Source organism: Sitodiplosis mosellana, unplaced genomic scaffold (assembly GCF_009176505.1).
Source record: "Sitodiplosis mosellana isolate CC-2019 unplaced genomic scaffold, AAFC_SMos_1.0 Smas_scaffold_39, whole genome shotgun sequence".
In the NCBI taxonomy this organism is placed as follows: domain Eukaryota; kingdom Metazoa; phylum Arthropoda; class Insecta; order Diptera; family Cecidomyiidae; genus Sitodiplosis; species Sitodiplosis mosellana.
Window position 1 is genome coordinate 70516 of NW_022595281.1, and position 27999 is coordinate 98514.

The 27999-nt window shown below is 34.9% G+C and overlaps 4 protein-coding genes and 1 long non-coding RNA gene across 14 annotated transcripts in view; 2 read left to right on the forward strand and 3 right to left on the reverse strand.

The window, feature by feature from the left end:
- The window catches only part of LOC129569699 (uncharacterized), a 49051-nt gene extending 22000 nt beyond the window's left edge, over positions 1-27051 (reverse strand). The window contains exons 1-2 of the long non-coding RNA XR_008688066.1: positions 26476-27051; positions 2610-2796 (exon numbers count right to left, since the gene is read on the reverse strand). This is a non-coding gene — a long non-coding RNA (uncharacterized LOC129569699). The remainder of the gene's footprint in view (positions 1-2609; positions 2797-26475) is intronic.
- On the reverse strand, positions 3344-5343 carry LOC129569696 (dextranase-like). The gene is made up of 3 exons (XM_055448814.1): positions 4675-5343; positions 4009-4587; positions 3344-3848 (listed from the first exon to the last, which is right to left on the reverse strand). Exons 1-2 carry the CDS (start codon positions 5311-5313, stop codon positions 4309-4311), a joined length of 918 nt encoding a protein of 305 aa, XP_055304789.1. The 5' UTR covers positions 5314-5343; the 3' UTR covers positions 3344-3848; positions 4009-4308.
- Positions 9451-17041, forward strand: LOC129569695 (uncharacterized). 8 transcript variants are annotated; one of them, XM_055448805.1, is made up of 9 exons: positions 9451-9630; positions 13063-13151; positions 13429-13646; positions 14007-14376; positions 14625-14724; positions 14800-15088; positions 15316-15894; positions 16098-16530; positions 16620-17041. In XM_055448805.1, exons 1-9 carry the CDS (start codon positions 9584-9586, stop codon positions 16847-16849), a joined length of 2355 nt encoding a protein of 784 aa, XP_055304780.1. In that variant the 5' UTR covers positions 9451-9583; the 3' UTR covers positions 16850-17041. The 8 variants fall into 8 exon arrangements, with proteins under 8 accessions (XP_055304780.1, XP_055304781.1, XP_055304786.1 ...); XM_055448806.1 differs by lacking the exon at positions 9451-9630 and adding an exon at positions 11149-11758; XM_055448811.1 differs by lacking the exon at positions 9451-9630 and adding an exon at positions 11150-11758 and having other exon boundaries at positions 13434-13646.
- LOC129569698 (uncharacterized) lies at positions 17929-19182 on the reverse strand. Its single transcript, XM_055448818.1, has 5 exons — positions 19036-19182; positions 18860-18959; positions 18577-18639; positions 18294-18490; positions 17929-18227 (listed from the first exon to the last, which is right to left on the reverse strand). Exons 1-5 carry the CDS (start codon positions 19130-19132, stop codon positions 18157-18159), a joined length of 528 nt encoding a protein of 175 aa, XP_055304793.1. The 5' UTR covers positions 19133-19182; the 3' UTR covers positions 17929-18156.
- LOC129569697 (uncharacterized) lies at positions 24113-26328 on the forward strand. 3 transcript variants are annotated; one of them, XR_008688065.1, is made up of 6 exons: positions 24113-24380; positions 24511-24677; positions 24878-24977; positions 25111-25173; positions 25233-25491; positions 25652-26328. XR_008688065.1 is itself a non-coding variant. In XM_055448815.1 (6 exons), the coding sequence occupies exons 1-6, from the start codon at positions 24250-24252 to the stop codon at positions 25720-25722; spliced, it is 729 nt and encodes a 242-aa protein (XP_055304790.1). In that variant the 5' UTR covers positions 24113-24249; the 3' UTR covers positions 25723-26328. The 3 variants fall into 3 exon arrangements, 2 of the variants coding, with proteins under 2 accessions (XP_055304790.1, XP_055304791.1); XM_055448815.1 differs by having other exon boundaries at positions 25295-25491; XM_055448816.1 differs by having other exon boundaries at positions 25319-25491.
- Positions 27052-27999: the final 948 nt, after the last annotated feature.

Sequence of the window (27999 nt, forward strand, 5' to 3'; positions counted from 1 at the left end):
TCAAAATGTGACAATATAAATATTTTTAATGACAAAAAGTTGATTTAGTAGGCGATTATTGAGTGAATTGTGAGTTCAACTGGCATGCTCGTTGACATTTCATAGTTTCGTTCAGTGATTCGCCAATTTATATGAGAGACTCGTGAAGGACTCGCGAATCTTCATATAAACTCGTAAGATTCGTGCAGTTGCCCATATGTTTTGAAATGACTCGTGAGATTCGCACTGATTCACACTGATTCGTACGACACATAAGCCCCTAGGTTGGGCACATCATGTCGTGTATTTCACGTTGATCACGTTGATGTAACCAATTACCCTTTCCACAATTAAATGATTAAATCCAAAATATTTCTCATTTCCAGTATCATCAACGAAGCAACAGAAACACATTCCCCCAGAACACAGTAAACATTAGCTGAGGTGCCAGCGTCAAACTATTGAGAGAGAAAAAATCAACATCACAAACATCAATCGATCCCAGATTTTCAAGTGGATTTCACTACATTTCACCCAAAGCTTACTTCGCAAATATGGTGTGCTCGGTGTGTTTGCAGTCATATGGAAATGGAGATGTCATCACGTTTCAATGTGGTCACTTGTTCCACGAATCCTGTATTCAAACCTACCGCGAAGCATTGGCGCAAGGTGGATCTATTGCGTATGTATTCAAGAAAAAAAAAAATTGAAGCGAAAATATTGAATGAATTCCTTTTTTTTCTTTAGATTGAGTTGCCCAGAATGTCGACGGTTAGTTGAGTATCAACATCGAGTTTTTCTCGACCTTGGCTCAGAAAACTATGAGCACTTCTCGAATGCCGAAAATCAGGGCCAAATTGTCCAAGCTTCAGCTGGGGCTCACGAAGAGCAACCGAAAGACATTTCGGTCGATTTGGACAACATCAACAGGCATCATGTTATCAAAATCGAGAACGGCAACGAAGACCATAATGCTGAAGGCATGAATGAAAATCCCTTTGCAGGAGCAGACGGCAGTGAGGCATTTGCGCAAATCGAGGATAATAATGCACAAATTGATATTGAAAACTTCGAACTATTTCCAAATGAACATACAGACGAGACCATGAATGAAGAACCCAATATTCACCTATCGGTCCCGATGATATTGGCATTTTTCTTCGCCATCGTTATTTACTTCGCTTTGCTTCCGGTATTTTTTCTCGTATTCAAGCCGAATAAGAGCGCATAGGTGTATGTGCATTTAAATTCACATTAACATCAATTTTATGTATCTTGTTTAATTTCATTATCTTCACTTTTTTCTTTTCTCAGGACTCAAATTTGAAAGGCACAACAGTTGCAGCCAGAGTCGATTCCGTTTTTACATCAAAATATTGAAAATGACTCCAGTGTTTTTCACCTCACCTTAAAATATATTTGCTTCAAACATTCTATTGTCGATTATCTCAATCAAAACCGCATTTACACATTTATCCATAATAAAATTGAATATGATCGGCCGAAAATCTATTTGTTTGATTACAATGCCACACATGGCAAAAACATTTTTGCGACTTGTGTTAAATAACACCAAGGTAAGTGACAAGCAAAATAACTACTTCATAGACCAAATAGCTCTTTCAGGAGAGATCCACACGAGAAGCATAAAATTTGATGAAAAAAAATCATACCAAACGGTGGAATTCGAACAGGTATTCTGGAATTTTAAATCTTTGTATGAGGGACAGATCTTAGCTATACTTGTGTAGTACAAGAGATGGCAAAAACACCAATCAACCAATCACCTCAAGTTCTTCTGTAGTCAACTTCTTTCATTCAACAATTGCCATGCATGGTCTTCTCATTTTGTTAATCCTTACCATTCAGTAAGCGCTTGCTGGGAAAAAGTGGGACATGCGCATGTATTGTTTCCATTTATTCTTCACACAGGTAATACACAGGTAGAAAATATACACGCTCGTTCCATTCACCAATCGCATTTCGCTGTATAATTTGATCGTATTGAAAAGTGAATTCGTATGTATGTGGCAAAATGGGAGGTAAAGAACAAACAGAGATCGTAATGAAACGTGAATTCGTCGATAATTGATTGTGTGTTTCATTCACACCACATAGCGTGAATTAGTTTCCCATATGCATTTTAATGTTAGATACTCCGAACACGCATGCTCCTATGCATGCATTTTAAAAATCAAATAAAAAAATTTCTAACATTCAAAATGTACGTAATAAGAACATTTGTTTGCCGTGTTCACACTCCACCACAAAGTCAGAAAAGATTCACCGACATTCAATTGAGTCTGATTTGAGATTTCTACAGAAATCAACTCGCCGGGTCCATCTTCTTACGTACAAAAACGATGACCAACTCATATTCAAATGGCCATCATCGGCAGAAAATTTGTTTACATAAGATTCAGGAATGAATTTACAAAAGCATGCCATGCCATTCAGAAAAAAAACAAAGTCCCATAAGACCCTATTCACCGTCAGATGGCGTGATGATAGGTTTACGTTTATAAGCTTTTGTGTGAACCATTTCAATGTAAGCATATATTAAATCCATGAATGAAATCATGACCGCTTTGAAAATATTAATGAAATTGAATCAAAATTTTATTATTTACCTTTCACAGATTCCGTTAGACAAATCACTGGAAACAACATTCTCGACCGCATACCGCAGCTAAAAGGAGCACTATGTACGCGAACGTTGAGACACCAATTGACGACTATATGCGATGACCATATCACCTCGAAAATTTACCGACGGAAATATTGGAGCGAATATTCCATTACCTCGACATGGACAACCTGCGTTTAAATTAAGTGAAAAATCAGAATGATTAGAAGAAGTTACATTTTTCTATTATCGTCGAAAATTTCGCAAAATTGAGGTGTCCATAAAATCAAGAAAAGACTAAATAATCCCAACCATTTATCCGAATGACAATGTAAAGAATAGTAATATTTCAAAGCTTTAAGATTATATTCTGAAAAGAGCCTCTTCTCGTCGCGAGTTATAACACAAACAAACAAAATAGTGGATTCATTCCTTTATACAGATTTGGGCGTTTATATGCTCAATCCTCAATGCTCAATGCTGACAGATTCAGTAGAAAACTCAACTAGAAGTGATCCCACTGCGAATATGAACCCTTGGTTTGACACATCAAACCATAGTGATTTTTTTTTTTCAGGAAAAAGTTCAAGAAAATACACAGTTAGTCAATTTGATGAATAAATAATTTATTTAAATAAAATAAAAGTAAAATATGTTTCTTTGCTTACAATGCAAATAAATCAAATAGAAAACCAAAAACTATACTGCATCCCATTTATCATATAATTCACCGTCGAAATCTAAACGACCAAGTGATTGGTGTTTCCAAAAGATGTTACCTTTTAAAATGCGTTGATTTCCAATTTGAAGGTTGTCAAAAGTTAATGCGTTCGCACCAATTGAAATTTCATTTGATTCACGATGAAATTTACTTTCTTGCCCATCAAGATCGTTCCATCCATCAATTTGGAAATTTTTCACTTTAATTCGATCCATGTTTGATAAAGCGTACAAACGTATAGCGCAATTGGTCATGCCTTCTACGTATAAATTTTCAAAATTCAAATCCGAAATATTGGTATTTGGATCGGGTTTAACGTCGCTAGGTGACCAAGATGGCGATGAATTCAGAATGCACGTATTCGTTTTCACATCGGCCCAATACATTTTGTTATGAATGACATGTGTATTTTTTACAAGAACATTTTTTATGTTCCGCGGCGCCCAACCCCACTGTATAACTGGTCCGTTTTCATTTTTCCAAATCACCGTATTATCAATTGTTACATTTGGATGATAGATCCTATGAGAAAAATATTTTTTATCATAAAATTTCAATCATTTTACAATCATGAAATTCAAATTGAAATTTTAATCATTTTTTTTATGCCAAAAAAGTGATAATTTTTCGAGAGAAAATCTGCCTATCCGTGCAACACAAAGAAGAAGAAAAGAAAACTCACTTCAAAACATCATCGTTGGAATGAATGAAAGTATTGTTCATTCTTCCATTGGTATACAGTTCGATACCGTCCGTTTGGAAGTACCATGCACCAACCATTTTGAAATTTTCAACCAACATTTCAAAACTATCCGGATCACCGTTAACAACAAACGAATGATATGGCGGTTCCATAAATGTAACACCGATCAATGTCAACGACTGTTGTCGCCCATACGCCGATGACAAACGCAATAATTTCACACAACTGGCATGACAATCGGTTGCCTGTTTGGTTCGATATCCGTTGTTTGTGTCCACTTCATATACATACTTTTTCACCGGACACTACACCGTAACCGGTAAATTTGAACGCATTTTGTGTGTCATGACAAAATTCAAATGCACCTTTGACAAATGAACCGGGTTCAAAGTAAATCCATTTCACACTATCACTTAGTTTGGCGTGATAGTTCCATGGCATATAATAAACTCCAGCCCGAAAATAGATAATGTCGTCTCTGATATCATCCAAATTGTTCAATAAACCTGGGTTGGCATAATAAATGCTTCCCATTGACGAATTTGGCGTGTATTGATGCTGAAAATGGGAGAAGAGTATCCAAGATTAGAAATTCACCGAGGTTATTTCTTGCTTGGAATTTGTTTTTTCCTTTATTTTCATTACCTTTTTTTGTAAAGATTCAGCAAACACCAACATTGCATTACGCGGTTCAGTATGAATTGCACGACCAACACCCTTGTCATTCAATTTTCCGCTGTACAAGACACTCAAATCATTGTATGCCGTATACAATTCCGAATCAAATTCAACGGAAAATCGAAAACCATCTTCGGAATGCGGAATCAATATGCGAACGGTTGCACTGTCCAACTGTTCGATGCGCAAATTCAACGATGATGGACGAATTTTCACACTCGTAGCCACTTGGTTACTTTTTTGAATGTAAACCCAACAATCGCGATCGTACAAAAACGATGACCAACTCATAGTCAAATGACCATCATCGGCAGAAAATTCAGCGCCATCCCAATTGTCGTAGCCCCATTTGTTACGACCGCCACGTGGTATCGACATGTAGACAAACGAATTGAATTTCAAATTGGGATTCTCGACGGTTGCCATCGAAACGTTATAAAATGGTGAACGTCGAACGGCATCATCGGCAACAGGTGTGTTTGTATTTAGCTCGTGATTCGAATGCCACCAAGTGTACACACCGGATGATTCATCTTGGGTTACAAACTCACCAGCCACATTATAACACCATAAAACCAATAAATTGAACAGAAAACACCACTTCATTTTTGTATAAATCGATTGCGACTAAAGTTCTATTCGAGATGTATGTGCTTTTTGGTTAATTTGATAACATTTTAATACTTTTATATCAGCAATAATGCTCAGATTAGAAATTTATGTAATTTTAAAACGGATTTTGGATTTGGTCGCAGTGTTTGTTCAGCTGTTACGTCGAATGGATCTAAATATCAAATCGAATTAAAACTGAATTCTCAAACAAGATCATTTCATTACAACCACTTGAGTTTTTCCTAAATTTTATTTTCACTTTTAGATCATTCGTTTACTATACAAATGAATGTCCGAGAATGAAAACGCAACTTCTATTCACAACACATATAAGTGAAACAAAAATAAAAAATTTATTGAAATGAAACAACACAATCGAATTTTTTCAAAGTGTAACAACAAAAAAGATTTTTTTAAAGTGTAACATCGGTATGTAGTAAGTGTAACAACATACCGATGTTACACTTTAAAAAAATCTTTTTTGTTGTTACACTTTGAAAAAATTCGATTGTGTTGTTTCATTTCAATAAATTTTTTATTTTTGTTTCACTTATATGTGTTGTGAATAGAAGTTGCGTTTTCATTCTCGGACATTCAAATATTGAACTACAACTGGAAACATTTAATCGAAACTAAGATAGTTGGTTCCAAAGCTTCTACTTATATATTCAGTGTGAGTGAAATAGTTCATTGTCGACGGACCACATGCAGTCGTTTTATTCGTAACAATAAGTTTTATCAATACTTGAATTGTGCATACGATTTAATCAATATTTGATATCGGCTGATAAAATTTAACGAGATCAATATTGCGTGTTATTACAATTCCATTATTGAAATCCAATCACTCTCTTTGAGTGCATTGATAGAAGTCATCTGATAACATGACTATGTAGAATCGACTTGAATCATACTTATGAATGGCATTAATTCAATGTCAATAGTGGAATTGTAACACGACACTTCTATTAGATTTCAGCTGTTTTCTATTACACGTGCTCTTGTAAATATTTATTGAATTATTTTCAGCCGAAAACCAATTTTCTACCACACGTTCACACATCGAAAGCTTTCAAATAATACGGAAGATGAGCGTCTTTAACCCATTAAGGTCCAGTGACTTTCTGAGAATGTCCCAGTATTTTTTTTACATAAGGCGTTTGTAGGTGTCACAGCCGGTGCCAGCAGGCACGAGTGATGAATGTAAAACATATACAATAAAACAACTTACCAAAAATAACTTGTTGTAACTTACCAAAAATAACCCTACTTGTCTATCAATCATTCCAAATCAAGTTAACTATGGACTGAAGTTGGATTTCTTTTTTAAATTTTCCTCTGTCTGGGCCTCATTGGGTTGAGGGAGAATAGATTAGAATCGGTTGAATGAGCCGCAAGTTCCGTTTGTATGTCAATTGGCACTCGGGATGTTTTTGCAATTTCAAATAATTCATTTCGTTATATACAAATATTGTAGTATTTTCTTTTACATCGCCGACTTTTTTTCCTATCGCCTCCATTCTTATCGTGTCATAAGAAGTATACTAATGGTGTGATATATCACTTTTAATGTTTATAAACATTGGACATAATCTATTTGTTTGTTTGTTTGTGCAAGTCATACACTTGAACAAATATACGATAAGTTTGCATCACAGCTAAAATTTTGTGAGACGCCATTCACTTCTAGGTGGCGACACTTGAGACAGTGAAATGAAAGGTTTTCGACCTTACATGCAAACCAATTCAGTATAAAAACCATTGTGATATTTGTTTTGAAAAGGAATCGTCAGTTGGTCTAGAATCGACAATGTTTTTTTTCGATTGGTTGAATAAATCTGTGATTGATGATCACAACATAGGAGTCAAAATCGAATTTGTGCCAATCGGTTTAGCCGTGATGTCATCTTTGCTTTTATTATGAATGTTTTTTTCACGTTTCTGCCTCATAGCTCAGTATTTTTCTATATTTTGTCCCTAAGTTTGTTGAAAATTAGCCATTTCTAGGTACAAGGCTTGCACTGTTAGCTATTACAATTCAAATCCCATCGAAAAGAGGCTAGCTCCACCACGGGTGGTTTTGAAAGTATTCAGTGAGTATTAGGATTACACATGCGCAATGTGAACGGCCTTCTGTGAAATAACATCCAGTGTCTTTTGTGTGCTATAACTGGACTATTTCACACTCATTGGTCTTTTTTGATACAAACGTGATGGACTATTTCGTCATTCGAGCCTGCTTCGTATGGTTTGCCCATTATTATTTGTATTACGAAGTGTCACTTGGTGGACGGTTATCTTATGATTGATTAAGATTCTGTTTAAACATAACAATGAAACCGATCCATGAAACATGGCTACGAATCCTATTCATTTAATCCTAAGATTGTGTTGAAATTAAATAGATATGGATACTACTAGGGGTTTCACGCAAACTCGAAGGCCGAAGATTTTACTAAATAGCTGGAAATAAAACCATTTTATGTGTAAACTATAGATATTGCTTCTTTTTATTCATAAACTCGAATTTATTAGAATTTTTTGAATCTAAAAATTCTGGAAGTGGGTTTTGGTGGATCCTCAGGATTGTTCAAAACCGCTCCTGGTTCTGGAAGTGGATCCTCAGGATGGACCAGGGCATTGTCAAACCCAGTCTGATCCATCCTGAAGATCCACCGAAACCCACTTCCAGAACATAATTTTCAAGGTGAATGTTGAAATATTTCGAAATAATACGGATTTTGGTGAATCCCAGAGTATTTTAGAGAAAAGAGAGAAATATTGAAATTTTAGATGAATTTTAAGTTGCGTGAAACCCCTAGGGATGCTATCAAAAAGGAATTCGCACCAATGTTTCGAAATTCAAATAAAAGACAAATGACATAGGAAATTAAACGCATCGAAAACAGCATGAGTTCATCCAACGTGATAATTGATTTTATTGAATCGTAATGGGAATAAAACGCAATCACACTAAAATTTATTTACAAATAAATTTCAAGGTAATTTGAAAATAGCCGTTGAAAGTGGAGTAACACGTAATTTGCCGAAGACACAGCTCAATTAACTGTTTCAAAACACAGTTTGTACGTTATTCTCAAGGGAATCGTTGAAAGCACGTTCGCTCCGATGTTATCGAATTGCGCAAACAATAAGCAGACAACGACTTGTGAACTCGTAGATTGGAAACTCGAACGAAATGTTTATTTTTACATGTGATCCATGTTTATCTCGTGTGCGAAGATAGCGCAACGCAATCCCAAGAAACGAGAGCGCATCTCGATGAGAAAAAAAAAACACACTAAGAAAATGTTTGCCGTCGAGTCAATTAACTGAAGCGAGATGGGAGCAAAAATCGTCTTGAATGAAGTGAGATGGGCAAAACAGTCGAGCCGACGATCATTTACAACTGTTGAAAAGTTCAAAGCATGAACGGAAAAACATGCAAAGAATGCCATAGAACACTGCGTGTAGCTCGTACATGTGAATTCATCGGCTGATCGGATTCATTATTATGTTCGGTGAATGTGTTCGTTAATCAAGGCGCCAAAATGGAAAAAAAGACGAGCGAACCATTTAGAAAATCGAAGCGAATAGAGAGCGAGAGAGAGAGAGAGGATTCATAACGAGATCATAATCGAGGGGCAAATCGAAACAGACACGATCGGTTGCGTACGTGTGCATTTTTCAGTCGGCCTTAATACACGGCACTGAGATCATTCAGTTGGATTTTTGGTGCTATGCGATTAATACATTAAAAACAAACGAAGTTCGGTTAATTTTCATCGTTAAAACTAGATAATCGTTAATATTATTACACATACACACAGTTTTAGTTGATCGATTTATTGCGTTGTGATAATCGCAATTCACCGATTTGGATTCAAGATACTTGTGCGAATTTTAATAACGAAAATAAAAAGCGATTTTAAGTGCAGTGATTCGGTGGATTTATGACGCCAAATATGATTGATCGAAAGCATTTCACTGTTCGCGTAACGCTTCGAACGATGGAACAGAAAACATGAGAACAAAAAAAACATCAAAGTGCTACTGCCGCCGCCTATTGCTACTACTCGCTATTTGTTAAAAGTGACGTAAAAATGCGCCTCACGACGATCCTCCTGTAAATGTGATAATTTTCAACAACAACAAAAATAAAGCATAAAACTATTAAATTAATTTTGTTCACGTGTTACTCGTTGGCTACACACTGAAAATTACGAGCTCAACCGATTTTGTGTGACATTCACACGAAGCAAACATGCTACGAGAACGACGACGACATGCCAACTTTAAACCCAATCGAAAGTGAGTCTGTTTTTAGTCAGATTTTCAATGGAAAGTTTTCTCGTGTTTTTTTGTCTATTAACTTGATGTTTTCGATTAACTCGATGATTATAGGAATAATTCATTTCAATAAATTACAGAAACATAGTCAAAAAATAAAAAAAAATAGAAAAAAACAGTCAAAGAATGACTATTCAAATCTTGACAAATAGTCAAAAATGTATGTTTTACCCAGAATCCTAGTCAAAATCCTATGTTTCACTGAAAAAAATTCTCGAAAATAGCGGAAAATAGTGGAAAATAGTCAAAATTAATCAACTTAACTTCAAAAGCACACAAAAACGAACGAAGAATGATAAATTCGGTCCCAGAAGAAAAATCGGTTCAATGTAATGCCACGCCTAAATGATAGTTATTAAAACATCGATTTGTCCGCACTGATTGTGGTTTTCGCGAAAACATTCATTTTTCCTTGTCGACACGACTCATTTGTACGTAAATTTTTTCAACTCTCCGAACAATTTAACTCTGCTGCTTATTGCGCGGAACATGTATATTCCGAGCGGTAAACATAAACCAGTGAACGAATCGGATTGATAAGTGTGAAACGAGTTCAGCGAAGTGAACGGCATGAAAAACGAAGTGAAACACCGAAAAGAAAGGAAGAACTGAACGCAAGACATCGAACGGAGTGAAAATTCAAGTAAAACGCTTAAAATGCTCCGTTTGAAATTCAAACTTTGAATTGAACCGAAATGCATTTAATTGATTTGCAATATGCACTTGTGCAATTGATTCGTTTTGCGAGTTTTTCGTACAATTGATTCGTTTCGTGGGTTGCTTGTGGTGAAAATCGAAAAATTGAAACATCTTCGAAGGTAGAGAACGAGAGGCACAATGAAATGAAAGAAAATGAGGAAAAAAAATGAAAAAAAAGATGAATAAAGGCAAAAAATGCGGAAAAACAATGAAAATGAGGGAAAAAGGAGAGAAAAACAACAAAAAGAAAGGAAAAAAGCGAAGAAAAACAATGATGAGAAAAAAAGGGCACACAAAACAAGAGCCAAATGAGAAAAACATGAAAATTTCGATGATATTCCAAATTTAGCTGTGTTTTGAGTGCGAGCGAGATGACGATTGAGTTGTGCGGCGGTTGATTGTTTTGGTGTGTATGTCATTGAGAACGTGCAGCTCGCACACGAGTGAGTAGCATTGCTGACGACGGAATGATACGATTTATCTGTGCAAAGGCGACGCAACGACCGACCGCCCGACCGTCTGCTCGGTTTTTGCTTCCAATCGGTTTTCCTTGTCTTGCATTCCCAAATTCATAACACAACAAACGAAAAATCACGGATAAAAAATCGCCTAAAAATAGAAACATTTCTCCTACATCGCACAACAACCGAAAACACACCGTGAATGAATCCAAACGAGAAAGAGAGAGAGATATTTACAACGACACACATTTGCATTTGCCACTGAACTGACCGCTCTTCAAAACTACAGATCACTCTTGCCGCGATCACATCCATTTGCGTTTGGCATTCGCTATTTACGCATCGTTTTAAACCGTGTTTATTCTTAGTATTTTTGTCTCTCAGTCGCCGAGCATATGTTCGAGACTCTTTTTTTTTTTTCTTGTTCACGGTGTTTGATTCGAAGTTTGAAACTCTAACAAAAAAAAATCACTTTCGATTGCCATTTGAATTAGTTTTAAAATACGAAAAAAAAGCAAACAATTTCAATATCACCATAAATCCGCCGTCCACAAACTCATCGAAGAACAGGCCGATATAGGCGTGAAAATTATGTTGCGGTTTGGGTTGTATGGCTGAACATTGAACAAGCCATATGTATTGTGTTGCTCTCTCTGTGTCAGACGTACGGATTTACTGTGTTCGGAGTTAAGTTATATGTCACGGGCATCACAAAAACCATCGAAACGCGATTTTCGGACACATAATTTTTTTGTTCGGTCGTTTTTAGTTTTTTTTCCTGCTTTTCGGTGTGATTAAGTATTAAATTAACCAGATTCCTTGGTGATAGAGACTAGTTCTGGTGAAAAGAGAAAAAGAGTGAGAAAAAAACTACAAGGAAGCTAATAAAATTGTGTGTGGTTCCGATTCGACGCCGATTTGAACTAAGTGTGAGTTTGACGTATGCTAATTGTCTCACTGATACGACGAACGATTTTGTCACGTCAACAAGAGGTCACCGCATTTATCACAGATTCTAACTATATCCGAGATTCACTCTTTATGATTTTATTTATATATTTTTTGCTGGTGTTTATGAATTTGCGTAGATTCCTAGTAAACAGCATTGGAAATAGTTTCGATCCATAGTTTGGCTGCCTTTGTCATCAATTAAATTGATAAAATTAGTCGCAAAAGGTCCGTTCGAACTTCACCTTCTCAGCGACTTTCAGTAGCAGTTTTTTTTTGCAATTTTCTGGACAGTTCTTTCATTCTTTTTTTTTATTTTCATTTTTATCTGATTTCTATTCTGATTCTTGTTTTTTCTTCTGATTTTTTATTTATCGATTTATTTATTTTGATGTTCAATGGTTCTTCTCTTAATTCAATAAACAAATTTATTCAATGGATCACTTGATAAATAATTAGTGTTGAAATTTAAAGTGATTTTTGAGTCATTTTTACTGTTTTCAATTTTTCCAACGAGAGTTTTCGTTTAACTACGAATCGTAATGCGCGCAATCAATCCGCTCAACGGACAAGAGCAATATAGAGTCGATTGGCGACATTGTCGGTCTGGAATATCTTCTTTGTGTCCCTTTAGATTTCATTTTTAACGTGAAAATTTATCCATTTAATTTTTTTCGGTTCTTTTACCCTTTCTTTGGATTCTTTTTCTTTTTTTAGATTTTTCTTCTTTTTTTTATCTAATTTTTCCGTTATTTTTCCTAATTCTTATCCTTTATCTGCCTACTTTTTCATTGCTTTTTCCATTTTTCAATTCCTTTTCCTTTTTTTCTTCATTTTATTTTCCATTTTTTTTTCCTTTTCATCAAATGTGTGTGATATTTCATCGGCAATAAGTGAAAATTGAACGATTCAATTGCAAAAATTGATAGAATTCAAAGAAAAAAAACCACAAAATAATAAAAATACAATGAATTCCACGAGTTTTCTCTATGCTTTACTGTACCAAAACCGTATACATGTGAAAAACTGCCTAAAGACATGTCATTTATCCGGGTTAATGCGTGATTTTGACCTTTGATACAAATTGAATGAAATAAAAATAGTTCTATATTGTGTTTTTTGTGTCTCAAAGGAATTGTGTATTTATAAAATCACCTGTTTTTTGTCGCGTGAATTTGTTGACCTTAAGCTAATTCTGTGTATGCAATAAAAACGAAACAAAATTTGAATCGTATAAAATGTGTGTAGATCAAATTGACGTGAAATGTGTTTCTCTCATTCGCAGATTGGATCGGAAATCATCGCGTGGTATGATCTACGAGAATGAGGAGCTTAGGCTACGTACAATAAATATCAATGCAGAAGTCGAGAGAGGTAATATCACACGCTTGAAAATTGGTTACTAACGGTTGAATCGATGGGCAAACGGTTCGTCACAAATCAATTAGTTCAGTTGAAAAAAGCGAGAGCTCAAAAGTAAAAAAAAAATGATCGAAACGAAAAAAAAAACAATCCACGAAAATCAATTCACGATTCGAATTGCAATCTACATCTAATGTGTTCAACATGTGTGATTAAGTGAATTTTAATTTCGATGTGAAGCATAAAACTAAAGAAAAAATGTGTTTTGCATTTGAACCATCTGTTTTAGGACAGTCGGATATAAAGAAGCTGCTTCGAGAGAACTATCGCTTGCGATCAGAGAACTGGACGCTACGTGATGAATACGATCGGTTGGATAAGCTGTTGAAAACCAAAAGCCAACCAAATGGTCATTCAACCAAAGGCTCACACGACTATCGGGGTGATTTTAAATTTGGATGTGACTACGACGATTCATATCGATGTTACAATTGTCTCACTGACGAAGTAAGTATTGATGCATCTGTTTTTATTGCCACAAATGCAAGCAATTAAATGCATATGCATCATTTTCCTTTCGCGGAGAATCAAGTTTGCAATGAATTGCACTTTGGTTGTGAATGAAACAGTGTTTTGTTATGAATTGAAGGATTCAAAGTGGTGACACTTCGTTTCAATCATCAAATGGCATCTTATGAAGGAAGTCAATTTTTTTTAAGAGTGTCAACTAATAGAGTCATTCAACTTTCTTCGATTCAAGATATCTAGTTTTTCTCATTCTATCATCTCTTTTTTTATTATCTTTTTCTGCTTTATTTCCCACTATTTTTCTTCAACAACTCAATTAAATTGTCGTACTATTTTCAGGATGGCATTTTCTGTGATATGTGCAACGAAAATGAGCGTTATGCAAAAGAGTTTGACGACCAAAAACCTAGTAACTCTACGAATGGTGACAAAGTGAATGGATACGAATCGACTAAATCGAATAAATGTGGACCAGCTTTGATGCCAGCACCGATAAGAAATGAGAAAATCAACATGAATTTCGATCATTTATCGGTCGTTTCGGAAGAATGTTTATCGAACAGTGACGATCAAACGAATCAAAATAATAAATCAGACAATGAACCAAGTGAAACTGCGATAGATCCAATCTACGCGAATTTCCAATCGACAATTCCACCATTGAAACACTTTGAAAATTTATCGTATAAAGACATTGGACCGAATGTTGGTGAGTAGATTTTTCTTGATAATTGATGATAATTCAAAAGTTCGGAGTTTGAACTGAGTATTTTTTTCAATTTTCTCTTTCGATTTCTGAATCCATTTGAAATGAGCCATTTTTATGACCAGCATTTGGTCACCAGATGACGATTTTATCATAATAATTAGTCAAAAATGGATTAAACTCAATTGAAATGTTTACAAAACTGAGTAACATTTGTTTATTTCTATCAACAAAAAAATTATAATCCACAGATTCTCTGGGTGAAATTCACTTCGATGGTGAAATGTATCAAGCAAACGAACCAACACCACCACCTCCGAGCCCGCCACCATCAGTGCAAGCCATGAACAGGTGCCAAAAGAATTTTCAACAATAAAATATCGATTTTCGTAAGAAATAAACTAAAATTTCCACTTTTTTTAATAGACGAAGCACATCATTACCGCTGCCGCCTCCGCCGATTTTAACCGACGAAGGCAACATTGTTCATCTTGAATCACCCGATAATGAAACGGGCGCCACGGAAAAGTTGCCAAAATATTTCTTTGCTCCGTTGAAAAGCAAACGAAAGTCATCCATGTGCTCGGAGATGCGACCCGATGTTTTCGTCAATAACGTTGTGCCGTCAGACGCGAGTCGAGTGGCAACCATCCGAAAACCTCACAATCCATTGAAATATCCGAGCAATTTGAATATTGCAAGCATTGATCCAGAGGTAAATACAGTATTTTGAGGTATTTTGTTTCATGTTCAATAGAGTTCATTTCAAGGTGTTTAAATTGAACGCTGTTTATTTCCTACTAAAAAAGATTTCGATTATTTTGGCCGAAATAGTTTTCCGGTTGAATGATTTTTTGGCTAAAACCATGGCCTCTTCAATGCGGCTTCAATGAGGCATCATTTTTCACGAATCGACTTCTAATGAAGCGTATTTTTTTGCAGGCATCAAGCCAACTGGAAGCTAAAGAAATCCAAGGTTTATCCAAAGGCGTTGAAAGTATGCAAATGCAATCGAATCGACTCTATGAGAATGTAACCAGCACCGATTCGGATCAGTCGCCACCATTTCGCTCGGATTTGAGCTTAGTTCTATCATACAGTGGGAATAAATCGAAATATTCAACCACTCAAAATTCAGAGAAAACACAAGATTTCGATGTGGATACACCGCCACCGAATGTACCGCTAGCGATGAAGCTACTTCCGAATAAATTGACATACGCGGGAAAAACTGAGTTCAAACCAATTGGCTGTAGTTCACAAGAAGTGGAGCAATCGATAGCAAACGTTGAAAATTCGGCAAATGAGGAAATTTTGTCGAAATCTCAAGTGAATTCCACATATGAGAGCAATGAATGTAATGGTAAAGTGACAAAGACCAAAGAAAAAGTTGCGAAAAATGGTGAAAAACATGAGGATGGAACAAATGGAGATAGCACTTCTCCGAGCGCAAGCAAGGAAAAGGAAGCAAATTCGAATTCCAAGACAAAGAAAAGAGATTCGAATGATTCACAAGATTCGGTGAGAAAGTTTGGTTTTTTTTTTATATGCATCATTACGCTTTCTTGCACCTTTGCATCATTATTCCGGCTTTCTTTCATAAAACTATGAAGTTTTTTCATTGACTTCAAAGTTGAGACAAATTGAAATGAGTCAATTGAGAAATCGTTTACCAAATGAATCTAATTTCATTTCATTTCATTACCATTTTATTACTTTTCCAGAAGGAAACCGGTGGAAGTTCGAAAAACTCCCATGAAAATAAGGATCAAAATGGGCGATGTGTATCGATCCATTTCAATGGAAAACCCATAACTAATCAACAAGAAACTGAGCCACATTCCAATGATTCCGATTTAAACAATGCGGCCGACACAATGACCGAAGAGGAAATACTTGCCATACCACCAGTTGCTTATCTTCGATCGCGTCGTTCGTCGTGTGCTCGAAAAGTGAACGATGAAATTGGAGCATTTTTGTATCCACCAAATCCGTTTGCATTTGGTGCTTATAAACGTGGCCGACGACCGTCATTTTTATCTCGAAGACATTCGGACGGTTTAATAGCGACACAACCTACTCAATACCTAGACTATGAATTGATGGCCAAAAATTCCAATCGATGCCAGTGTCATCGAGGTCACAACAATCATTTGGGTAAGCGGTATCATTTTTCTGGTGAGATATTTACAGTTATCATTGTAGCTCAAACAACATCTTTGTTTTTCTATAAATTTTTCATTCAGGTGTTGACCCTTACTGTGGTGAATACTGTACCAATATGGGAATGCAGAGTGGAACAAATCTGGGCGGATCGACTGGTTCATCGATTGGCCTTAACATGACCTCGTCACGTGAATCACTCGGCAATATCAGCCAACAATCAACGTCCAGACGAAAAATGTCGATCACATCTCATTCAAAAAGTGGCGGCAAAATACCCTGGTGTGCATGCTGGGGCAATGGATGCATATAAAAAACGATGCAATTTCGCTAAATTGCTACTTAGCATTTCATACACACTTCCTAAAGGAATTTGTTAATGATACGTTATTTGTTTTCAATACGAAGCCATCCATTTGGAATGGATTTGTTTGTACATTTTCTGTGAAACTGTTTTTAATGTGAAACACTTCGGTTATGCAATAAAAAATATTTAACGATCAAATATGTGAATATCAATGCCATTTTAGATCGGTTTACAAGTAATTCCCAATCACAAACTTAATTAAATGAAAAACGTCATTGAATCGCCGAAAATTCAAATATGCTTGTTCATTCCTCAGTATTTTTTCCTCCTGTTTCGTTGAGCGTTGTTGTGACAGTGATATTTTCAACACATTTTTTTGCACCAAAATTCACAACAACAAAAAATCCTTATCTAGTCAAAAATGAGTTAAAGCAAAGAATCTGATCGAAACAACGATCTTTTAAGACTTTTCAAGCTTGGATTTTCCGGTGATTTTCTTTAAAGAAATTATGATTTCAGTAACCAGCTAAAGCTTTTTCGTTCTTTCCTCCATTGAAACAAAAAATTATCGGACGAAGTGGAGAAGTGAGTGAAAAACTACGAACATGTTCGATACTTGGAGCGTCATATCGTGAGTGAAACTGAACTTAAAGATGAAGCGTAGAGAAAGTGGGAAATACGACTCGAATTTGTTCTATATTTAGCCACGGCTCAGATAAAAGAAAATAATACTTCATAGAGTCGATTTCTCACTAAATTTTCCCTCAAAATTCTTCATGATAATCTCTTTTGGAAAACGGGGTTTTGTTCAAAAATTGGAAGGAAAAAAAATGTTTTCGTAAATTCATTAATTGTTTTTGATGATAGCAGAATTCTACAAAATCATTCATGGTAACATGAACCATGGTTTGCAATTTTATTCAAAGAAATAGCAAGCAATAATTTTAGGCATTTCGACATTTTCATGTAAACTGGTGTATTTAATGATATTTTAGTGATTTCTGAATTTAAATTCAACGTTCAAGTTTTCAAAAGATAATTAGTGACAAATTTTCACTTCTACATTCCCCCACGAACAGTTTGGACTATTTTAATTATTAAAGATATAATTTGGGTTTCTGGAGGCAATGCAATAACGGAATCGAAGGCCGTTAGATGATTTTGGATATCTAAGAGCTTTTATATCCATTCTTCAGCAAATCAATAGTTAAAATCAAAGATATAGATGCTCAAGCAAGGGCAACCTTTGGAATTTTTTTGTTTAAAATCAACTTTTCTTTAATCAAAATCCATTTTAAGTTCAATCTCCAAGTCTAGCCCACCAAAGACTTCAAAAGGTTGGAATTTATTTCATTTGTGGAAATGGGCATTTGTACGATTCTGTCTGAAAAAATAGCCAAACAGGTTAGATTCATTTAGCATTCGTTGTTCTGAAATGAAATTCACTTACAATAAATGATTTTGACGATTTTGGAAATGCCTTTGCAAAATGTTGCGTTGGAATGAAGTTCTTCGTCAGTGAACCTAACTTCATAAACGCCATAGTAGCGGAGATCATCCAACAATGTCACGTGCTGCACATTGGGTTCAAATGTCTCGTTCTTTGTTATACTTTTTTCTTTTCTCGAATTATTTCTTGAGGAAATTCTATTTATGTTGAAAAAAATCAAAAAGTGATAGTTTAAATAAACGAATTTTTCTCAACAATTTCCCATGATCAACGCAAAACTTACACATATTCAAATGTATTTGAATCAATATTGCTTCTTACGAAGCAAACGTTTTCCAAATCCCAACTGAAATATAAGAAAAGTCAAGTTTCTCACATTTTTTGAAGAATAAAAAGAATTTCTTCGAAAACAAATGCAATTTCTGGAACATGTTTCGTTTCCAAAAAAAAACCTTCGTCGTCCCTTCGGAATTTTATTATGAAAGGTTGTTTTTTGAAAGGCTAACTCAATTTAAGAGTTCAAAGCATCTTTTCAAAACTTCATAAATTGCTATTTTCCAACATACTCTGTTTCATAAGGTGTCCGTTTGAGTTCGCCTGTTGAAAGTGAAAGCTGGTGTTCGTTGAAATCATCTCTAAAATTCAGTTTATCTTCACTTCGTTCAACTAAAATGGACCAAATGGAAATAGACTTCGATTTTTCGTCGAGAAAATGAGTTTTATTCTCCACAACAAAACCTACCAAGTCGAACGATTTTGGAAAATGGTTCATCGCCCAACACCTCATCTTTAGTGCTAAGTTCAACCCAATAAATGGTATCGTTGGCGCCGAGCATCATGTAAACATGTAGATATGGAAAATTCAACTTGTAAGTTCTGCCTTGGAAAGTCTGACCGTTGTCCAATTCGTATCTGAATTGAGGAGATTCTGTATGAAAAACTTGAAGTTTGAAATTCTCACCAGGTCATTCCTTGGTCAATCGATTGATTAAAGAATTTCATCAACAATAATTGATGTTTCATTCAATTCAATGTTCAGAGTTTGAAAATTTCGGGCAACTCACTCAAAATCATATTCACTGCTATCATCTTTGGCTCTTACAAAATTAAATTTTTTAACACCATCAGAGAGATAAGCACTGGATACCACAACAAAAATGGTTGGAAACAATATTGCTACACGTAAACTGAACATGATTCTTTGAAGCTGCACTTTTGAACTAATGAATTTAAGCGAATAATTGAGCTATTTATTCATTTAGAGAAGTATTAGAAGAAAAATCCCCACATTCGATTTTCAGTGGACCAATTTGAGTTAACTGAAGTGTCAAAGTTTCTATCGATTCAAGGAAGTTCAACATTGTCTAATAAACCTTGGAAAACGTAAATTCAGTTGAAACATTATTAACAATTTTTCGCTGGAATTTGCAATGCTTAGCAAATGCTATAATTCTATTGTTTGATTTGGTAGTTTACTATTTGCGGACAAAATAATAAACTTGTTCCATTCCGTGGAACAATGTCAGTTTTAATCGCGATTAGATTTATGAATATATGAATGAGTGAAGACCAACAGAGAAGAAAAAATATAAAGACCATCGTAACCGGTTTTTTAAAAATTTGTATGCCACATAAATTGCTTACGGTAAACACCGACAAAATTGTGTACATTTTTTTTGGTAACGAACAATTTTATCAAAAAAGTGTCGCCAAAGTTCAATATCAAAGGCTCATGAACTTGTCAAATACTAAGCAGAAAAGTCATTCGAATCGTCCGAATTATACAAATTAGACGAATTCAAACATATTTTACAGCACTCATGACGACAGCAACTGGTTTCTGTTGATAAATAACTGAATTTTTTTGAAATAGTTTTGTTTTGTTCTTTTTACGTTCTTCTTTGCAAATTAACACCCATAAAAATGAAATAACAATCCATAAAAGTTCATTATACGAAAACTGCATCACACGTAAGATTAAGACAGTGTAGTAAGAAGTGGTTCTTCATTGTCAACGATCTAGTTCGATTTATAAAAATAGATTCGCTTCGCTCTGCGTTCTTGAGAATTTAGTTACTTATACTATTTTTTTGTTTCACAACAAACTAGTTTTGAAAAGTAATCGAGATTTTTACACGTAAATTAGTTTCTCGATTACTTTCTCTATTACAAATTACTTTAGAGTGATTCGCCCCTCGGAAAATATTGTACGAAAAAAGTTTGAAATAAAGTAATTTTTGAAAAAAACATTTTATCATAAAAATTCGATTGACGCTTCGAGATATTATGCACCCATTTGTCGTTACTGCCGCTGTTTTAAATTAAATAAAAAATATGAGCTTAAAATTGAAATTCACCATAATTTGTTCATCCATATGAAAACCAATGCACTTTTTGTGCATGCTAATACTTCTTATTCTTCACACTATCGTACACACAATCGTGCACAATGGAAGCGGCCATATTGAATATTTATAGTGTATTGTCATTATTTCTTCCAATATGGCAACTTACAGTATGTGTTAAGAAGAAGAAGCAGTACCATTCCTCAGTTTGCATACGGACGAATTCGTTTCAGTACTCAAAAAGTATTAAGAAGATTTACATTTACACCAGATTAGAAGCTTTACATTTCATGTAGTGCTAAAAAAAGATGGGAAGTGGAATTCCCGCATTTTAAAATACGTCACGTGAGAATGGCAATGGGTTTACGCATCGAAGCCTTGTTATTACTTTTCCGTACACAACGTGTCAAGGGAAAGTATAGGAATTGGTCCCGAAAACTTTTTTCGCAAAATTAGCTTAGATCGTTATAAAAACTCATGAAACGCGTAGAAAACCACTTTTTGAGACACTTTTCCGTTCGTGTGCCGTCGTCGTCGTTGTCGTCGTTGTCGTCGTCGTAGCTGTTTGTAAACACTATAACTCAAAAAATAACTGAGATAATCAAAATCTGGAAATGCCAAAAGTTTTGTATTCGAAAAACTTAGTTTAAGTTCGAAAATGAGCCATTTTCGATTTGATCCTGGGGTACTTGCCCTAAGAAAAACCTCAAAAAATTGACACTTTTGTATGGGAGGTACCCGTAAATCGACTCCGATTGGCTTCAAACTTTCTGGGAATTCATTTTTTGGGAGGAAAATAAGATTCTGAAATTTTGAAACCAATCAGAATCGATTTACGGGTACCTCCCATACAATTTTTTTTGAAATCTTGACTAAAATTACCGATTTTCGAACAATTTTGTATGGGAGGTACCCGTTAATCGATTCTGATTGGCTTCAAACTTTCTGAGGTTTCATTTTTTGAAGAAAAAATAAGATTCTGAAAGTTTCATGTTGATCGCATCTGCAGAAGTTTGATTTTTTGTCCTCAATTTTTGTCGAAATTTTCTTGGAAAAAATTGAGGGGCAAAAACCAAACTTCTGCTAATGCGATCAACATGAAACTTTCAGAATCTTATTTTTTCTCCAAAAAATGAAACCTCAGAAAGTTTAAAGCTAATGAGAATTTTTCACTTTATTTTTATTATTATATTTTCACTGCCTTTATTTCAAGAAAATTCACAAAAAATAACCAAAAGTACCTACGGACAACGCAGGCCAACGGTACGGAAAAGTTCGGGATTACCAATGTAATTCTTTTTATCTTTCAAGACAATTTTATAAAAAAAAAAAACGAAATTGTTCGCAGTCGAATTTTCGATTTTAAGAGAAAATGTTCAAATTAAGTGCAGCATTGTTCTTTTTATCAGTTCTTGTAACTTGGTGTTGTGCCATACTATCCGATTATGTTACGGAATTTAAGTTTATTGAAGTTAAAAATGAGAGGGAAAAACATGATTTTGAGTATGTTGAAAATGAACAAGAAACGCACGATTCAAAGTTAATTACTTATTCAGTTGCTTTTTTTTCTAAATTCTATTTTGATTTTAGGTACACACTTGACAACGGCGGAACCTACCATGGAATAGCTCACAAAGTGGACATTCCATACTTTCGAGTACATTTATTGATCGGTGACAATGGCACCGTTTATTGGGCTGAGCCAACGAACGATTACCTTAACATGGAAGAACCATTCTGCAAATCGGTGCGAAGTGGTCAGTTTTTCTCTTTCGCACACCCATAAAGCATGCGTGAAAGTTTTTCTCTTCATTCAGTTCATTTCACATCAGAGCATTGAAGCTCCTGCATATATATTTGCTGCTGGTGAACAGATCTGTTCGACAGCAGCTGTTGCTTGCGTGAATATTCGCTGTGAAGCACGTTCGTTCAAGCGTACAGAACACACGAGATACATCGTAAGCGACGCGCGCGTGCACACTCAGAGCTGCCGTTCGTGCCTCGTGTGTTTTATATGCTTCTCTGTCTGGTTCCGTATGAATGAAAGAGACAAACATTGTGCGTGAGAATCGATACATGAACGAACGTGCTTCACAGCGAATATTCACGCAAGCAACAGCTGCTGTCGAACAGATCTGTTCACCAGCAGCAAATATATATGCAGCAGCTTCAATGCTCTGTTTCACATCACATGTCTCTTCAGTTTTTTTCAAACTCAAACCTAGAACCTTATCAACCATGAAATTAAAGATGACAAATCCGTTTCAATTTTGAACATTTCAGTTGAGAGAAGCGACGATAAGCTATTTTTCAAGAATGATTCCGGTGAATACGAAATTTCACTTGTGACCGGCAAACTGATTCGTATACTTTTTGCAACAAAGTATGTTACTCTCATGAAGTGTCTGCTTTGTTTAGTGTCAAAAAGTCAAATGAAACAATCTATGATCATTATTTTGTTCAAAAATTTTGACATTTTTCATTCCTTCGAAATAGAATATCATCGAACAATAATTCGAAAAATTTTAACGGTACTACTGAATACAGAGCCAACGATCCACATTCGCAGAGTGTTAAATTAATGTATCATCGTGATTACGATATGAAACCCTTCGTCAAAGGTGTATACGAAGTGATATTGACAGAAGATGAGCTCAACTCCAAGGAAACCTTTTGTGAAGGCATTTCTGGGCTCATTGAACTTAGTCAATGTGAGTGAATTTGATTCACACGTTTTGTTTTTGAGATTTTACAAATTCAACATTTTATTTTCAGCTACTATCGGTCATGTGTAGCTTCGGTTCATAAGCGAAATTGACCCAGAACTTTTGAAATTATTGACCGTAAAATTGTGATCTAGGATTGGATTTGGATGTAAAAAGTATTGTATAAACCAATGCATAAGAATGTATGCATTGATTATTTCTAGCGTCTCTTTGCACGTCTCTAATGTGAATAAATAGCTGGCAACGTGCCAATCGAGTAAATAATGACTTACTACGAACCTGTAGTATAGAAGAAAAAACAACTGAAACAATCGTAATGACAAACGTTTTTGAAGGCGGTGCCCGGAATTTGTTTATGTCTCATTGAAATTATAATTGTTATCAGTCACTCACTTATTTCACTCAACAAGCAATGTCTATCGAACGAAAAATCACTCATTTTTATCAAAATAGACGAAGTTTGTCGGTCGATAGACCGATTTTTATTAGAGTTAAACGATTTTTCTACTCAAATCATTTTAGCTGATGAAAATTTGGTCAGGTAACGGAGAACAAGGCGTAGGTACCAGAAAAAACTGCGGCGCAGTATACTTTACCTGCGCAAATACTTTTAAAGTCCCACAATGTATGTGTTGGCAAATAATCGTTATGGTTGCTATGATAAGAGCGAAGCGTGTCATACAAGCTGGAACTTGTAGCTGTGAATTCAAGTTTTTGTGGTTTGTTCTCGGGTTTGTTATGGGCGAAATTCTGGTTTTTATTTCCTTTTTTTACTTGAAATACCTGAAATGGTATTTCCGCCATGAGAATGACGTCATGTGTTGAATTCTTCTTGCATCGCAGAAATTATTTTTGATCTAGTTGCATTTTTGATTCCAAAGAAAAATGTTCAAAGCAAGTGCTGCCATGTTTTTCTCAACGATTCTCGTCGCTGGGTGCAGTGCTATACTTTCGGATTTTGTGAAGGATTTCAATTTTATCAACATTAAAAATGAAGTCGAAAGATATGATTTTGAGTAAGTTGAAAACGAGAAAGAAATGGGAGACTTTGACCGCTTATAAATCCATCAGTAATTATAGAAATTGATTTTTTTCATTCATTTATGGCAATGAAATGACTTTTTTATGACTCTCTGCTATTTTCAGATACACATTGGACAATGGTAAAACCTTTCATGGAAAGGCGCACAAATTGAACATTCCATATTCGAACATATTTTTAATGATCGGCGACAAAGACGCCATTTATTGGGCTGACCTTGAGTTCGATGAACTTAAAATGGGAGAATCATTTCCAATAGCTGCGCGAGCTGGTATGATCTTTTTCGGTTTGATTTTTTGGTTTAACAATTTCGGATTTTATTTGGTTTCTGTTTCACAATTTATGAAACGAAATTTGAAAACGTTAGGAGTTTTTTTTTGTTGATAAAAATTCAATTTTCATAATTTTCCGAATATTTTTCTATTTTTTCATCAAACATTCTAACATTTTTTGCATTGTAAAATGTTTTAGTTCAAAGAGACGACGATAAATTGATCTTCAAAAACGATTTCACTCAATATGAGATTTCGCTTAAAACTGGTGAACTGAACCTCGCACCGTACAGAACGAGGTATAAGAGTTCCTGTTGGAAACAAAAAACTCTGACTCTCTCTATCTACAGAAAGATTTTGTATACAAAAGGAAAAAAAATGTACTTTCGACTATAATGAGTTCAATTATCTCGACTTTATGTTTGTTTTCAGTTGGAATATAGACCATATCTGTTTTACAAAAGCGGAAAAGGAAACATTAACGTTTCATTATGTGTAAGTATAACCCACGGAGTATTTCCGCCATTTCAGGGAAGTTGATAATTATTATTCAGTTTATCTCATGTTTTTATTTTGTTTCATATTGTTAACCCGGTTGGTGATTTCCTTGAGATAGAATATCGTCGAATAATAACTCTAGGAAGTATAACGGTACCACAGAGAATGAAGCAGATGATGCGCATGTGCAAATCGTTAGATTAACGGAATATAATCAGTTCAAAGATGTATACAGAATAAATTTCACAGATAGTGAACTCAATTGCGATGACACTTTTTGCAAAGGCATTTCCGACACGATTGAGTCCAGCTCTTGTAAGTGATTTTTGTTCATTCTTCGAAAATGTTTTTCGATGCTAGTTTTTATTCGTAATAATTTGTTTCGTTTAACTTAATTTGTGAATTTCTAAAAAAATAACATTATAAATTCACAAATTATGTTTGTATAATTCAATTGACCTGTTTAACTTTTCAGATGATGGCTGGTTCATATTTCCTTTCATGAGCCAAATTGACCCAAACCTTCTGAAATCATTAACAGGATAAATCGTTTGTGTTCGACTGAATTAGTAGCTGAATCAAGTACTAAGCCAGCTATAAGCTGAAGGTTTATTTGCTCTACAGAGTTCTATCTCAGCCTTTGTAGACTATAGCCTATTTTATCTTTTCATTGAAAATAAAATTAAGTTCAATAAATTATTCATTATAAAAGATTTTTTTGATTGATTCAAAATCCAAACAACAAAGAAGATGTAGAAATAAAATTTTGAATAGATCTATAGGTGAGATTGAGAGTAGCGTATGTTTCGCTGATGTTGTTATAGAAGAGACGAGTATGTTTCTTTCAACTTAAAAATTGTTTAAAGCGAGTATGTTTACTTTTGATAGGTAGTCGTGGTTTTCCATGGTTTTCGCAAAATTGATAAGAGAAATAGGTTTGGTTTCTTCGGCAAAGTTGCAGTACTCGAGGTCTTCTAAGAGAAAACTTCTTTGCTGACGAAACCAAATCTTTATATGATCGCCTTTGCGAAAACGGTGAAAAACTTCGACAACCTGTGGCATGCAAATGAACTCTACTTCAACGCCAACAGAACCATCAAAAAAACATACTCGCCGCTTCAAAAATGCAAATCAAAGAGAAAACATACTCTACTCTCAATCTCATCCATTGAAATGAAGCAAATGTGTATCTTCGTATTTTTTCCGAATTCAATAAAGTCAAAAGATCTTCAAATAAAAAATTAAGGTTGAAATTTTATGAAATGTTAAATGAGAAGTATTTTAGGAAGAAAAACTTACTTGATCATTCAAAAAATGTAATCCTTCAGAAGTAATCCCAAATATGTCGAAGATACTTTTTATATTTTTTTTGCCATATTTTTCATATTTTCCACAATAAATATGTTGTATTGAATTTGATTCACTTTTTCACTTTTTACTTTCATAAATTTCGCAGATTTCTTCTTTCACTTTTTCAAAAAGAATGCACTTTAGATATATTTTTCTCCTTTTAATTCGAAGAAAATCGATGAAATGGATAAAATTGATGAACTTCTTCACATCAATCAAAACTGTAACACTTTTTGGCATTTTCTTTCCTTTCAAAATATAAAATTGCTTGGTTTTCTTTCACAACGATCACTAGATTCGATACGATGGCAATTGAATTTTTCAAAAAAAAAAAAAATTCACAACCTCAACGTAAACTGTTGCATACTATCAGCACATTAGCACTACAATGTTTATGATGAATGGCTCATGTGATCATGCCATTGGAATCCAGCGAGGATATACGTGGACGATATACGTTGCACTATTTCTAGACAATTTAGGCAACATCGCCAAGTTAATTAAAATGAAAACAAAGAATGTTATTGTTTATTAATTATTGTGTTATTTAGAATGAACACAACAAAATAACGTGATATAAACTTTGATCTTCCAATTTTTAAGCGCAAAATCACAGAGCCATCAAATGTCACGAACGAAAACGACAATCGCACGAAGAGAGAACCGACGAGGAACTAATATTTCGAGTCTTTTCTTGGAGACTAACAACTGATTTCTTTTCATTCCTACTGGAGTCAAAATGACGCGTCAAGTCGTTAAATAAACGAATATTGTCGTATTTATGCAAAGAATTAAACACAGATTGTCATGCCGCGTTAACCTAAGGAACCGCATTGTGAAATACACAAAACCGAAACCAATTTGTTCACAATTCTACATGTTTCATTGGACACCCACAGAACTCTGATTGCGGACCGATACATTCATATTTTGAGTGACTGCATTAGTTGTGTTCATTTCGATACGAATAAGGAGATAAAAGAAACAAAACAACTAGGGGCAATTCACGAGCTGCGAATGGTGCCAGTTGTGCGAATGGGCGAATGGTAGTATGTACATTTAGATACAAACATTTGCAAATGCTACGAATGCGTGCGAATGCGAATGGAACCATTCAATGTATTTATATACAAGCATTCGCGAAAGTTCGCGAATGATTACGAATGGCACTGCAAATGAGTGTGCTATTCAAATGAGTAGCATTGCGAATGCACGAATGCAACTAGAACTGAACGACATTCCAAAACACTTGTCAAAACAGTGCAAATTCAAGTCGTTAAAATGGTAAACAGAACATTATTGAGGCCAATTTAATATAAAAATTATATCAATTAAAAAACTTTTTTCTGAATTAGTGAAATTTTCCGATAATACAATTCCAGTTGATATCAAAATAATTCTGGAAATAAGTGAGTTTGACACAGAGCATGGCATAATTTAAGGAATTTCGATTTTTGAGTATTGACAACTGCC

What these genes read in the sequence shown, in the direction of transcription:
- LOC129569696 (XM_055448814.1), bottom strand. Translation starts at nt 5,313, where the DNA reads ATGAAGTGGTGTTTTCTGTTCAATTTATTGGTTTTATGGTGTTATAAT. An exon ending in CTGAATCTTTACAAAAAAAG is followed by an intron (nt 4,588 to 4,674) that starts GTAATGAAAATA and finishes TCCCATTTTCAG; the next exon opens with CATCAATACACGCCAAATTC.
- LOC129569695 (XM_055448804.1), top strand. Translation starts at nt 12,320, where the DNA reads ATGCGCGCAATCAATCCGCTCAACGGACAAGAGCAATATAGAGTCGAT. An exon ending in GTCGATTGGCGACATTGTCG is followed by an intron (nt 12,382 to 13,062) that starts GTCTGGAATATC and finishes TCTCATTCGCAG; the next exon opens with ATTGGATCGGAAATCATCGC. An exon ending in CAATGCAGAAGTCGAGAGAG is followed by an intron (nt 13,152 to 13,428) that starts GTAATATCACAC and finishes CATCTGTTTTAG; the next exon opens with GACAGTCGGATATAAAGAAG.
- LOC129569698 (XM_055448818.1), bottom strand. Translation starts at nt 19,132, where the DNA reads ATGATGCTCGGCGCCAACGATACCATTTATTGGGTTGAACTTAGCACT. An exon ending in TTCCAAAATCGTTCGACTTG is followed by an intron (nt 18,960 to 19,035) that starts GTAGGTTTTGTT and finishes GGTCCATTTTAG; the next exon opens with TTGAACGAAGTGAAGATAAA. An exon ending in CGGACACCTTATGAAACAGA is followed by an intron (nt 18,640 to 18,859) that starts GTATGTTGGAAA and finishes CTTATATTTCAG; the next exon opens with TTGGGATTTGGAAAACGTTT.
- LOC129569697 (XM_055448815.1), top strand. Translation starts at nt 24,250, where the DNA reads ATGTTCAAAGCAAGTGCTGCCATGTTTTTCTCAACGATTCTCGTCGCT. An exon ending in GTCGAAAGATATGATTTTGA is followed by an intron (nt 24,381 to 24,510) that starts GTAAGTTGAAAA and finishes TGCTATTTTCAG; the next exon opens with ATACACATTGGACAATGGTA. An exon ending in ACATTAACGTTTCATTATGT is followed by an intron (nt 25,174 to 25,294) that starts GTAAGTATAACC and finishes TCCTTGAGATAG; the next exon opens with AATATCGTCGAATAATAACT.